The 14,744-nt window shown below is 41.7% G+C and overlaps 1 protein-coding gene across 1 annotated transcript in view; it reads right to left on the bottom strand.

The window, feature by feature from the left end:
• kcnip1b (Kv channel interacting protein 1 b) overlaps positions 1–13,771 on the bottom strand; it is a 34,144-nt gene extending 20,373 nt beyond the window's left edge. The window contains exon 1 of the mRNA XM_056284830.1: positions 13,684–13,771. Coding sequence (XP_056140805.1) covers positions 13,684–13,771 — 88 coding nt within the window. The remainder of the gene's footprint in view (positions 1–13,683) is intronic.
• Positions 13,772–14,744: the final 973 nt, after the last annotated feature.

Genomic DNA, 14,744 nt, shown 5'->3' with positions numbered 1-14,744 from the left:
CACAAGGATTCCCTCTGTGTATGAGTGGGAAGTAGTCTTGCACTCCTAACTTCCCTGAAGTGTACAAGACAGCTGCAATGAAGACATAGCGTTTAATCTCAAGAGAAACAAAAAACTGTAAAAGAATGTTTTAAATGAAGAGCCAGCCATTTTTTCTCCCGTTAGGTAACCCAGAGACTACATCAACACAACACACAGGGCTAACTTTGCAGACAAAATGTTCTACACTAATGTACTTCTGATGGGTACATTGGCCATACTGCAGTTTTCATAAAATGCTTGTGTGCATGTTTTTCCCCCCTTTTTCTCCCCAGTTGTACTTGACCAATTTCCCCACTCTTCCGAGCTGTCCCGGTCGCTGCTTTACCCCCTCTGCTGATCCGGGGAAGGCTACAGACTACCACATGCCTCCTCTGATACATGTGGAGTCACCAGCCGCTTCTTTTCACCTGACAGTGAGGAGTTTCGCCAGGGGGATGTACCACGTGGGATGATCACGCCATTCCCCCCATTTCCCCGACGCCCCTGACAGGCGCTCTGACTGACCAGAGGAGGCGCTAATGCAGTGACCAGGACACACCCGGCTTTCCATTCGTAGACACAGCCAATTGTGTATGGAGGCAACACGGGGATTCGAACTGGCGATCCCCATGTTGGTAGGCAACAGAATAGACCATCATGCCACCCGGACGCCTCGTGCATTTTTTTTTTTAATGATTATTACTTACAATAAATATGTATACTGCAATGCAATATGAATATAGTGAAAACCTGAATTTTTGTTGTATACATACACACACACAAAGCATCACATCAAAACAATGTAAAGCAGAACAGTAAATGTCTGATCAAAGAAAGTTGAATCAGTTCATCTGGATACAACATTTATTGGGAGAAACGTTTCACCACTGTAAGGGCAATTCATATATGTATGTTACTTACTTTTAATCTTTGACCACTGATCAGCTATATGATGGTTTTAACAGATGCCTGGGGGCTCATGTGTAGTAGGACAAGGGGGGGTTTAAAAGTGCCTCTTCTGCCAAACGGCAAGGGCCTGATAAGAGAGGGAGGTGGGAAAGTCCTTTGAGTGTCACAGCAAGTGATCCTGGAGGGTCCTGCCAGAAGGTGAGGACAAAGGGAGATGACGTCTTAGAACAATAAAGATGTTCTGTTACCCAGCAGGAGGACAGTCCACCAAGATAAGTTGTGTCCTCCAAGACAGGATGAGGGACAGACTCTAAGTATGCACCATTGTGATAGAAAACCTCCTGTTCATGAGAGACTCTGGGTACATATCATTGTGATCAAAGCAGATTGTGGGGAAAGGGATTGTGTGACACAGCTTTTTATTTAATGAGGATATAGTATTGAAGACCACGTGAAGACGTCTGAAGGTAATGACATTCACTTAGGAGTGACGACCCATTGGCCAAGGGAATAATGAATAATGTCAATTGAATTATCATGATATGAAATTTCCAGGCAAGAGTGACTGCAGATTAGAAGAATGGGGAAGAAACAGAGCAAACTTTTAACTGAGAAGTCTTGTCTGACAGGATGTGTAAAAATTATGTGTGAAAGACATGGTGACGACTCCTGTAATCAGCTTTCAATGTGGAAAAAGACATTTGGATTTCCTGAAACTGGTAGTTTTACTGTAGAGCAGCTGGAAAAAAAGAAGAAGAAAAAACAGATGCAAACAAGTAATTAACTGCAGGATAAGGAAAAGATGGGAAACTATGAAAGTAAAATAAAAAGGATAGGTAAAGTGGTTTGGAAAGCATTGAAGATGTGGAAAGAGGGATGTGAGACGTTTGGCTCGCAAGGACATGGGGTAATTGTGACTTCTGCCAGACTGCTGAGTATGTATGGAGTGTGTTGATGTAAATCTGATGCGTTTCAGTTGGCTTACAACTGACAGGCCTCACAGTCATTCTGTGTGAGGTAAGATGTTCCCCAAGAGATATAGCCATGGATATGTTTTCTTCAATGCTTTATCTACATGATTTGTTGTTGATTAAAAGGAATCAAAAGGGGAGATTGCGAGGGCAATTCATATATGCATGTTGCTTACTTTTAATCTTTGACTACTGATCAGCTATACTATGGTTACATTGTTTTAACAGATGCCTGGGGGCTCATGTGTAGTAGGACAAGGAGAGGGTTTAAAGGTGCTTCTTCTTCTGCCAAATGGTAAGGGTCTGATAACAGAGGGAGGCGTGAAAGCCCTTTGAGTGTCACAGTAACTGGTCCTGGCAGAAGCTGAGGACAGAGCGAGATGACCTCTTGGAACAATAAACAAGTTCTGTTACCCAGCAGGAGGACAGTCCACCAAGATAAGTTGCCTCCTCCAAGACAGGATGAGGGACAGACTAAGTATGTACCATTGTGACAGAAATACCTCCTGCTCACAACAAAAGAGACTCTGGGTACATATCATTGTGATCAAAGCAATGGGCATTGTTCTACTGCATGGTATAAAGATGGTGTGCTCTGAGATCGGGGCATGCACAAGTGCCTGAGCTTGTGCGTCTGTTCATTGAACATTTAATGTCAGAGTGGAATTAAATAATTGCCACGACACCACTCATCTAAGTGACCTCCTCAGTCTAAACTGACTATAGGTATCCCCACCCTTATAAACAACACAGTGGCACAACGATCAAAACCAACGATCGGTTTCATATGGTAAATGTCTGAGTGAAGCAAAACACATTTTTTTGTCAGAACAGGAAAACAATTCTGGGAGGGCACTTAGAACGCTCTGCTGGCTCTTGGCTCCAGGCGGGCGAGTGTGCATGTGTGTGTGTGTGTGTGGGGGGGGGGGGTGTTAACGACTCCAGTATCCTTGGGCATCTAGTTTTGTATTTTTCATAACAGCCACTTCAACAACGCTGCGATATTCAATTATACAGGAGGAAAAAAGTATCTTCTTCGATGCGAAGGGCACCTGCACCTAAACTTCACCAAATTATGTTGCACAAGGTAAACTCCGAGCTAGAATAGTAGGCATGTTAATGCCTCTAGACAACATGTCACAGTCAGTAAGGCCGAACACAGAACTCAAACAAGGATGAACAAATAGTTGTTGAAAATAAACACACACACACATGCACACACACACAACGTTGACAAAGGAATTAAGATCTCTTGGGAATTCACAATCCAACTCATCCTTCGAGAAAACAGAGGTTAAGGGAAGAAAGACAAAGGAAGAGATAGTTTCCCTGCAGAATAGCGAAAGAGATAAAAGGAGCAAAACCCAGACAGTGAGACCCAAGCTTTATTATAAACAACATTTGTCATTGTTAGTCTTTTTATTGAGTCTTGATATACTGTAAGCCGTCTGGGAGCAGGTTCGGTATTGAGTTAACATATTTGTTTGTTTTGCCAGACCAGACTATTCACTTTCTTTCAGCTTTTCATTTTTCAAAGCATACCGGATCCTTCGCAGACTGTAGCGATGGTATTTTTATCAGCTTGACTCACACATTATAAAGAGCTACAGGAGAACCAACGGAGAAACTTCTGACGAGTTTTGCTTTTATACTTTCAGAGGGGCATACAGGTAGGTAGGTACACGACGCCGTGCCAGTTGCAAAAGACCCAACTTCTTGATAATTAACCGCTTATAATTTTTACTTCAATTTTCAGATGCTGCAAAGGTGACGTGGACGGAGAGAGGAGAGGGACCGGGTACTGCAGCGTGGCTCAGAACACCAGCTCACGCAGTCAGTCAGTCATAAGTAAAGTGTTTTTTTCAGTCAGCACACTGGAGGCAGTGCCTGGGCCACCAGGGAAGCCTGCAATCTGTCACCGTCAGCTTGGTAGACGTATTGCACCATGTAAAAAAATGTCACAAGATCATTGGCCAAAAACATTTGTTGAATTTTTTTATGTGCTATTTGTTCTTATGTAGACGGCTCTGGACATGGAGTGAATGAAGGCAGGGATTTTTTTTTCCACCACCACATTGTCTGTCAGCAAATGTGAGGCTTTATAAGTTAAGCCACTGGATCTGTTAAGGATGGCAGAAACTTGACTCTAACTTTAATACTGTAAGACCCGAAACCTATGAGAGAGAGTGTATGCCTTCAGATACGCTGTTACCAAAGAATGAGATCCAATTATAACTGTCGAGTGTTTCTCAGCTGCTCATAGTTGTATCTGCCCCAGTCCATTATGAGATATCCTCTTACAGTTTTCTAGCAAAGGGCAAAAATTTCTCTCAACACGTCACGACTTCCTACAAATGTCAAAATGTGTTACTTAGTGCACCAAAGCTGTTGCATCAAGTGTAGGGGGGAGAATGTAAAAGTGTAGGATTTTTATTTTTTTTTGCTCATCCTTTTTTTGTATTTCCTTCACATCGAAATGCTAAAAGCTTCAGATAATTTCTTCAAACACACAAGATTGAAGTTCATTTTGGATCTGTCGCTCCTCCCCGTTGTCTGCCTGGGGTAAACATTTAAGCTTTTAAGCTGTATATGAAACAGTTCAGATCAATGTACTTTGTAAATAGACATCACAGTTGATTACTTGAGTTATACTTGTGATCTTTTTCTTTTCTTTTTTTTAAAGAATGAATGACTTACACAAGAAATTAACATTCATTTGACATACTTTGTTAACCCCTTTCAGGTAAATGCCATTTTTGCTCCAGGTTTTGGTCAACCAGCAAGTTTGATACCTCTGGTTAAGGCAGAGATCTGTTGCTTTGACAGCTATAGCCTCACATTAGAGGAGACCTGAGCCCTCTGGTTGTGAGACAACCACACTAAACACCAGATGTCTCTGCATTAATAATGCCAAATGGTCCAATACCATATTATGAGGATAAAAAAAGTTTACTTAAAAGAAATACCAAGGTTTTGGAAGTAGAGCCAATTCAAAATGCACTGATTACGACAGTGATTTATAACAAAGGAGCTTGTTCTTCCTTTGGCTGCTCCTGTTAGGGGTCGCCACAGTAGATAATCCGTTTCCATCTCTTTCTGTCCTTTGCATCTTCCTCTGTCATGCCAGCCACCTGCATGTCCTCCCTCACCACATCCAAAGACCTCATCTATGGCCTTCCTCTTTTCTTCTTGCCTGGCAGCTTCATCTTTAGTATCCTTCTCCCAATATACCCAGCATCTCTCCTCCACATATGTCCAAACCGTCTCAATCTTGCCTCTCTTGCTTTGTCTCCAACTCGGCCAACATGAGCTGTCCCTCTGATATACTCATTCCTACTCCTGTCCTTCTTCGTCACTCCCAACAAAAATCTTAGCATCTTCAACTCTGTCACCTCCAGCTTTACCTCCTGTATTTTCCGCAGTGCCACCGTCTCCATAGCTGGTCTCACTACCATCTTGTAAACCTTCCCTTTCGCTGTTGCTGGTACCCTTCTGTTGCAAATCACTCCTGACACTCTTCTCCTCCCACTCCACCCTGCCTCCACTCTCTTCTTCACCGCTCTTCCACACTCCTCAAACTTCCTTATAACAAATGAGCTATACTATATAATGTATTGATTACTACGGGAAAGTTGGAAATATTTCCTTATGAAGACTTTGAGTCTTGAATTGATTCAAATTTTCACACATTCTCTTGACTTTCTACACATGTAGGAAGTTTGCTCTCGTGTGTTCCAGACTGGAAAGACCTTGGTATGGACTATAAGAAGGAGAGTGACACAAAAGACCAGGGATGTGTTGTGAGACAAAGTAGAGCACTGCAAAATGGGTGAGGACTATTTTTGTTTAACAGAAGACAAATACACAGATAAACAGAAGACAAATAATCAGCTGAATCTGCAGAGCTGCATGTCCAGTGGAAGTAAAATCCCTTCACAGATTCCTTCCAAGTTCTAAACTGAGCTATTCATTAATTCCGACTAGAAAAAAAATATGTAGACTATAGTGAAGTTCAAGGACATAGAGGCATTTACACTCCATTCATTTCATCTTTCTTCCTTTGCTTTAAGCTGATAGATGCCAGACCTGTAGATGCAAATACATATCCAAACGTGACATAAAATGCACAGTGCCGGTGTACTCTGCATCGACCTTGATACCTTTACAGAGACTTTAAATGTCCTACACAGTTGTTTGAAGATCAGTGCTGACTAATATCCCTTACATGTTATCTTCTGATACAGAATACCTACTATTTTGCAACACAATGACTCAGCAACTACAATAGTTTTTCTTCTGCTACGGTCAGAAGCAAGAAATATGAAGGTTCTGACTAATTAGGAAAAAGAGAACCGGGGTCAGATAACCAGAGAATCGGGAGAATAAAAGCACATTATAATTGTTAATTAAGGTATGTAGCTGTTTCTTAAAGATGCAGCAGTGAAGGACTTGCACTTTGAGCTCACCATCGAGCCCCTGAAGTTCACAGTGTCTGAGTGACTGTGTCCAAGAGGAGAATGGAGGTTTTGCTCGGATATCTACCTCTTTTAAAGTGGGCATGAAGCAGTCAATCAAGTTAACCTGATTTACTAAATGTTTTTCCATTCTAATCAACATTTATATAACAAACATTACAAATTTAAACATCCATCCATCCATTATCCAAACCGCTTATCCCAATTGGGGTCGCGGGATGCTGGAGCCTAAATTTAAACATACATAAGAAGAAGAAAAAGAAGCCCCATTATATCTTTCGTGGCAAGGGCACCACCATCTTGCAGTACTATAACCTATGACGTCACGGAGAGGTCGGCTTGGCTGAGTTCATCATACAGCGGTAAAAGAAAAAGTTGGAGACTGAGGGGCCACAGGACAGAAGACGAAACGGAGGTCGCTATTGTATTGCTCCTGGATGTAAAAATGAGTTTTATACGCTTACGGCCAAGGACAAAACAGTCAATTTTCATAAAGTGCTGCTGAAATGGAAAACCGAACTGAATAATTTCTGTTCTGTCAGAATTCTTCATTTTGTCAGGTTACGTATTCATTTGAGCTGATACGGTCATGGTGTAGGAACCATTTGGAATAATGGTCTTTTCAGACGGTAAGTGGCCCTCCACCTGCATGGGTCGCTGGGGGTCATCTGTAGGGTCTCAATTGCATTCATCATGTGAATAGACCGACAGACAAGCATGCCGCAAGTAATTGCCAGGCGCTTTACGTGTGGTAACAACGGAAACGGCTTCTGTGCACTACTGTATCCCTGCCGGACCAGTGCAACTGTATTTTTAGGCTATAGCAACATATTAAAATATATCTTTTAGAAATATTGAAAGAAAGAGTCTATAACTAAATAACATAACTAACACACACGGCAAGGCTCAATCCCTCATCCATTTTGGGGGTTGACACTGCACGTCACGTAGAAAAAAAGTTATAGACTTTTTTCACTGTTATTTTCTCGAAAAAACATTCAAAATACAACATACATATATTAAACCAATAGGGAACAGAATATTTCACAAACCCGTCGAACTCTATAGAATCAAAGAGGATAAGAATAAAAAATTAAAACACAGGTAGACAAGACAGAACATAGTGAGGTAACCTGTAGGTTTTGGCATGGCCTCCCGTCTTCTAGCTCCAGACAGTTCAGCTCTGGCAGCGGGTGGGCATGTGCGTGAGATGAGCATGACTTGTCGCTCCGCTTGACAGATTGCCCGTGCCTCCCTACTTGCCCGCTCGCCTCTCATTGAAAATGAATTACAGGTAGTCCCCGGGTTATGAACTCCTGTACTTACGAACCGACCTCTGTAAAGCCTATTATTAAATAAAAAATTTTTTTAAATCGGGCTAAAGGATGGACTTAAAAAATTTGCGTGTTTACCTTCATAATCATGGCTTCAAGTCTGATGCAAGTGACAATGATGATGCATCGAAGAAAAGGAAAACGATCACGACTGAAACGAAAGTGGACACAATAAAGCAATCTAAGAGGTTTCACTTACCCGGTGAGGCGAGCCCCGAGTGGGCTCACGTTTCTGGCGTCAAACGGCCGGCCTCCGCCAATCACAACCCGCAGTGGCAGATGGGGAGTTTGAAATGTAAGAAATGTTTCTTTAAAGTTTTAGGTAAAAAATATACTATATACTAAGACAAACATTTGACTAACTGACGCTGGATGTGAACTGTACGTAACCGTTCCGATTTACATACAAATTCGACATAAGAACAGACTCAAAAACGGAACTCGTTTGTAACCCGGGGACTAGATGTTCTGACCGACGCGTTTTTGTTTGTCTCCCCCCTTCCCCCGGTACTAATGCTGCGTTCCTTTCAAAGTCAAAGGTTGGAATTTCCAATTTCCGACCTCCAGGTGCATAATGCCAAACGTAAACAAAAAACATGGCTGACCGTGTTTTTATCGGTAAGTGTATCAACAACTGAATTGTCAGCAGTGCAGCCTGCTTGCATATATACTATATGTAGCGCCTCCAGTGCAAACTAGGAGTATCAGTAAGGGTGCTAACATCTAACTAGGTTCGGTGAGGGGTTTGCCTTGACTAACTCACGAGAGGAGTTGATTGCTAGTTGAACAGTTGACAATTGTATTGCCTCACAACAGCAAAAAATACACAACGCTGACTTTTACATAAAAGAATGGAAATAAAACAAAATAGAGCTCTTTAAAGTAAATAAAATAATAAACCAAAGAAAACCTCATTCAAATAACAACCCTCAATGAGTGTTAGCAGTTTGAGATGAAAGAAAAATTCAGGTCCTTGTCCTTGAGTGTATGTGTTGGTCCAAGAGTTCAGTTCCTGATCCGTGAGTGTATTGAATATACTTCAACGATGACCATTTCTACCCTGGTAGAGGAAATAGGCTAGTGTGTATGAGTTCTTATCTGGTGTCTGGATGAATGATTCAGGCTTGTCAGACGTTTCCTGGGACAGATCCTATGGTAGGCCACCGCTTCTATGATCGTCCACAGTCTCACTGGGCTGGGCTCGCCATCACAATCTTCCAAATTCTATCTAGTAGTTAAAAAAAACAATCTACACAAATAGTGCAGAATAGTAAGTATTTCATTCTATATCTGTTTCTAACATGAGAACTCATTAATTTCTTTTCATTCAGAACATCTTACAATATGCTTTCCATTAACATGTATATATGAATTGCAATATCATTACTTAGTCACTATATATATATAATTCTGTTACACAAAATCCGTGCAATCACATTGTAGCCTGAATAAAAACCATTTAAGTGTGCTAACCACTTAAACCGAACGGCTTTAACGTCAACAGGATAAGTGCCACACATCTTTAATGCTACACAACTCCCCAATGCTTCACTGGCTAAGCTAGCGCTTAGCACTAGCTAACTATTGGCGTGAGCTATCTTCTAAAACATTCAACATGACACAATGATGCAATACGTACCAAAGTACGGGCTATTCAAACATTAGACATTCTTATAACCCCGACTGGTCTTATGAAGAGTATCTTAACAGCTATATGATGACCCAGCGTTATCTTTTCCCTTCAGTGGTTAGCAATAAGCTAGCTAGCACAAAAACCTGCTTTACTCACCGCAGTTCCAAATACTTAAAACTCGACAGACCTTCGTCTCGTAAGCTCACAGATGAGATTCTGATTATACATAACACTTTTCAGAATCAAAAAATGTCAATACTCTAACTTTCTAAGACTATGTATAATGATATTCAGTCGTCGGTTCAAAAGCACAATTCCCAGGATGTTCACAAAAAGAAAAGAGGGGAAAAAATTACGACTGCGTGTAGCAGTCTCTACCCTACCGAGTTGCATAGTGCGCCCCTTAAGGAGCGGCATGTCACTACACCTCTAAATCAATGACTATTAGTAGTCCTATGTGTCACACACACACACACACACACACATATATATATATATATATATATATATATATATATATATATATATATATATATATATAAACGGAGGAATAGCTTTTGTGCAGAGATAACTTTCAGAGATAACCAACTATTTAATAACATTGTCGACATATTTTGACATCAATTTAGATGCAGAACAGGTTTTACTATATGACAGTATTCTTGTAATCAAATACTGGCAAATATACTTTATGTTGCCTTTGTTGATAGTGTAAGTCCATGCACGTTACAATAGTTTACCATTAACACTGCGCCTCAATGGGTGCTGCCATTGTTTTGTGACGTCAGTAAAGAATCAGGAATCAGGAACACTTTGTCATCTCACTTCCTGCACTTGCGTACATGAAATGAAACGAAATGCCGTTTCCCCCCAGCCCACAGCAGTTCAACACAAAGACCAAAACACAGAACATAAAAACCCTAAAAGAACACACATATCCAAACTAACATATCCAAACTAAAACAAAAAAAATCACTGTCCAAGGGACCGAACGCCAGCCAGGAGGACTGTCGGAACCGCCGGTCTGTATGGGCTAGCAGTTAGCGTAACCCACCCCGCTCTCCCAGCCAGCAGACGAAGACAGAACTCAGACGCAGACGTGGACAAAGACACCGCATGGACGGTATTGGGGGAGGCCACCGCAAATGTGAATTCGCGCCGCCATCAACTGTTTCTCCAGACAGCTGTCAGACATCCGTTTCTCCATGAGGTTGGGGTAGATGGATTTGCCCCGAGTTTATAAGTAGGAACTCCGACTCTGAGTGGCGTTCCGTTACTTTTTCCTATTAGGAGGTCGGAAATTCTCGCTTTCCGAGTTGTCTGGAACGCAGCATAGTTACTAGGCAAAACCTCGAGTTAGCTAGTTGATGCTAACAGCTGTAACCGGTTATTTTCTTGCCTGTGCGGGATTCGATACGGCGTGTACTGCGCCACAAGGCGACATCACTAACCGCTCGACTAAAGGGTCAGACCCGTTAGCTAGGGGCTAATTTGTCTTATTAGTAGTTTACACAGCTGTTAGCCTGAGATGACGGTACCAAATGTTAGGTGTTCGCGGGTTCACATATCCGACGACTGTAGATCAGTGACTCTGCGTCATTAATGAGAACACGAAACAGTAACATACTTCCGGTGAAGGAGCCAGTGTGATGCAACATATGTGTGAGAAGTCTGACGTGACAATATGATGCCACATGAACACGTAACGTGTGTGTGTGTGTGTGTTTTTAAATCAACGATGAGCAGCATGTTAGGTCACCAACATTTAGGACACCACAGTCAAAACCCCGTGGTGTAGACAGTTTATGTTGGATGGTCATACATTCAGCCGGGTTAATCCTCAATCTCTTCTGAGTGAGATCATCAGTACACAGTGGGCGTATTCTGGAATCTGACAGAATGAAGAATTCTGACAGTACAGAAATGATTCAGTACTGCTGCAGTTTATGAAAATGGACTGTTTTGTCCTTGGCCGTAACCCCGTGGAACTCATTTTTACATCCAGGAGCAATACAATGCTGGCCTCCATTTTGTCTTCTTCTGTTCTTTCACTGTCTCTACCATTGTATCTGTTGAACTCAGCCAAGGCAACAAACCTGTGACGTCATAGGTTACAGTACTGCAAGATGGTGGTGCCCTTGGCACGAAAGATATCATGAGGCTTCTTTTTTTCCTTTTGTGCTTATATTTGTCATGTTTGTTTTAAAATTGTTTAGAGTGGGGATACATTAAGAAAATCATGTTAACTTGATTTACTGAGTCATGTCCACTTTGATCCTGAATGACTTTAACTGTGATACAGTTAATCCTGAATGATGAGTGGCTTGTGAGATTTAGAAGTAACTAGCATGGTATATGAGCAGATGACTGGATTTACAAATGCAAGGTAATGCCCACTTTAAGTATTTATTTATCCTGTGTGGTTCAGACTAAGCACTAAGCAGGGGGTCGGTGTCTTGCTAAAGGGCACTTTGGCACTAAACAGTGTTGACAGATCCACATTAGCTGTTGGGAAAACAACCTTTTACCTTTCAGTTATATGATATGCTATGCAATCTGTTGATGGTGGAAGGGGAAGATTAGCAGTTTTTTAAATAAAACAATCTCAAAGCCGAGAGGATGTATATCACAGTTTAATTGTGCGATGAGATAAAATGCCATGTTATGTTTCAAGATACCTTATGCTGAATATACAGAAGTAATTTTCCACGTGGTGATCACATGAGAAAAATCCAAATGTAACTCCTTTAGACTAAAGGGGCCTTGTGAGTACTGGATGATATGTGCAACTGGAAAAAAGGTCCCCAAAACATTAAAAGGCAGTATTGTGCAGAAAAAAAGCACTGTTTCATGGACCCTAACACAGTTTATTTTAGACGGGTTACATAAATGGAGCCAAGCCACTGTTTCTGTATAGATAAGCTCTCAGCTCTTCTGTATACAGAGCGCCAGGAGGAGAAAACAACATGATTCTCTTGGTGTTGCTCCTGAAAAGACAGAGTAAAATATTTGGAAGTTTGTCAAGTAAACTCCAATACCTGGTGAGTTTTTTTCTTTTATTTTTCCTGTGTTAATTTATCAATGGGGTATAAAAAAAACCAATTTCTGTACATATCAATCCGTACATATTAATAGTAATGCTATGGTTTCTGATTTAAACAAGGAAGAAAGAGGGCTAGAACTAGTAAAACCCAAAGCGCAGGAGTGTCTATGTGCATTCACTACTCGTCCTTCACTCCCATTCATCATTCCCATGCCTCTCCTACGAGGAACTAACCTGCAGGAGAACTAGGAGGAAAACATTTCAGGAGAGGAGGAAATAGGGGAATCTGGATTCCATTAGGTGCAATAAATGTGATTTCTTATCATCAAAAATAGACAATAACTGAAATATCCCAAACATAACTTTGACTCATCCCAAGCATCAGTATGCACCTTAGCTCTTCTTTGACCGTCCTATGTCATTTTTAGGTCTGTGGAGCTATTTTGGGGTCTGTGCTAAAAGGGACACTGAATCATCAATATTTAAAAAAAGAGATGATGCAATGTGATTCTGGGTGCGGGAATTTCTTCTTTCTTATCCTATGGACTGTGATTTCAGTGAAGTCATCCCCCAAAACAGAAAATACTTCCCGGAGAGGATACACCTGTGTCTCATCTGTTGAAGGATATTTCAGTGGATGTTTCATGCAGTTTCCCTGGCCTGCTCCGCAAAAAAAAAAAAAGCTGGCAATATGGCGGTGCAATTTCCAGTTGACAAAGGAAAGGATGAGATAGTATAGAAGAAGAGATTTTTTACAGCTTTGGGACCCACCTCCCATGAAACGCATTAAGGAAGCTGACATGCTGTCTGGCAATGTACTCATCCAACCAGAGCAATCAAAATCATATGAAAAGGACTGGGCACAAAGCACTCAACTCACTGGGAGTTTGACAGCTATTAGAGATGTCAAAATTTTACTGATAGCAAAATGTACACATGCACGCTACTTGTTTCGTCCAATCAAATCAGCACACTCTGAACATGCCAGCATCACTAAACATGGCATTTTGGCATTTGCGTTGACATGTCAGGCGTGTAGGTGTTTCAAGTCCCGTGTGTTTATTGAACTACAGGTGCCACTGCTTCTGGGCTTCCAATACTTTTTATTTAATAAGGTAACCATCACATGTTGATTTTAAAGCAGGGGGCTACCTGATGTAGACATAACCTGTCTTTCTGGAACGTCATATATTTCGTCACAGTATTTCATCAACAACACAAGTTATCAACAACTATGAATTGCGTGAATGGGTACTTAAGTGAAAGTCAATATGGCTGAGTTTAGATGTTACAGTACCTTTTGTGAGGGTTCCTGAGACCAGTCTCTGCAGGGACTGGATTAATTTGAGCACTCCCTGTCTGCAGCGGCTGGTACAGCCAGCCATCCTGAGGTTAAGGCAGGGGCAGACAGGATGGAGGCTTCAGACCAGAGAAATCAGTCCAGTATCCTCCAGTACAACTCCAAATATTGTTGGCTTTTCCAGGTGCCCCAAAGAAGAAAGGAATGTCACTTGAGAAAATGCGGCTCCTGTGTGTGTGAGTGTTTGCAAGGATCCTTACTGCAAACAGAAATAAGCTTGAACTGCTTCTGCAATATGCAATATTAAAGTCCACCAATGGTAGTCCTCATGGCAAAAACTCAAGTGGGTTTTGTAACTGCAATGCAATTGAGTCACTAGGATTTTTTTTTTCCTGCAGTTTTTCAAACCTTGTAATGAAGTTCTATATTCATGCACACACAACGAGCAAGTCCGTTAAGTTAGTACCTGTTAAGTCACCAAACTCTCCAGTAAATTTTATTCACTCTGCCAGAGAAAGACACTTACGCACCTAAAGAGACACACATGCTCCGGTGAGGTCCAGATGTCTAATCGGTTAAACAGGCACAAAAAATAGCCAAGAGTGCCCAGACAGGAAGCAGTATTGATTGGGAAAAAAAGACCTTTGTCTTAAACTTTTCAAAGGCAAAGATGTGTTCCACAGACACAGATGAGGAAGAAGGTAAATAATTAAACAACTCCAGAGGGAGTGCGTGAGGAGCCTCGTGCAATGAAAGTTCTGCACGTCCACGGAAAAGCAGGAGTGCCTCAAACCAGTTCGTCTCACCTCCACTGTATTTGACTGAACCCTCCTATGTTCTCCTCCTCTGTCTGCTTTGTCTTCTGTGTGTTCCTCTGGTGGTCTGTGTGAACTGTGTTGTAGTACTCTCTCTCTCTCTCTCTCTCTCTCTCTCTCTCTCTCTCTCTCTCTCTCTCTCTCTCTCTCTCTCTCTCGCTCAGTGTGTGTTGTGTGTAGGTTTTGCTCTGAGCTGCAGTGGGAGCCCTGCGGCTGTGCCGTGTAGTGGAGCTGTGCTCTTCA

This window comes from Lampris incognitus, chromosome 8 (assembly GCF_029633865.1).
Source record: "Lampris incognitus isolate fLamInc1 chromosome 8, fLamInc1.hap2, whole genome shotgun sequence".
NCBI classification, from domain to species: domain Eukaryota; kingdom Metazoa; phylum Chordata; class Actinopteri; order Lampriformes; family Lampridae; genus Lampris; species Lampris incognitus.
The sequence above is the reverse complement of the archived record's forward strand: the minus strand, read 5'-3'. Positions and strand labels throughout refer to the sequence as shown.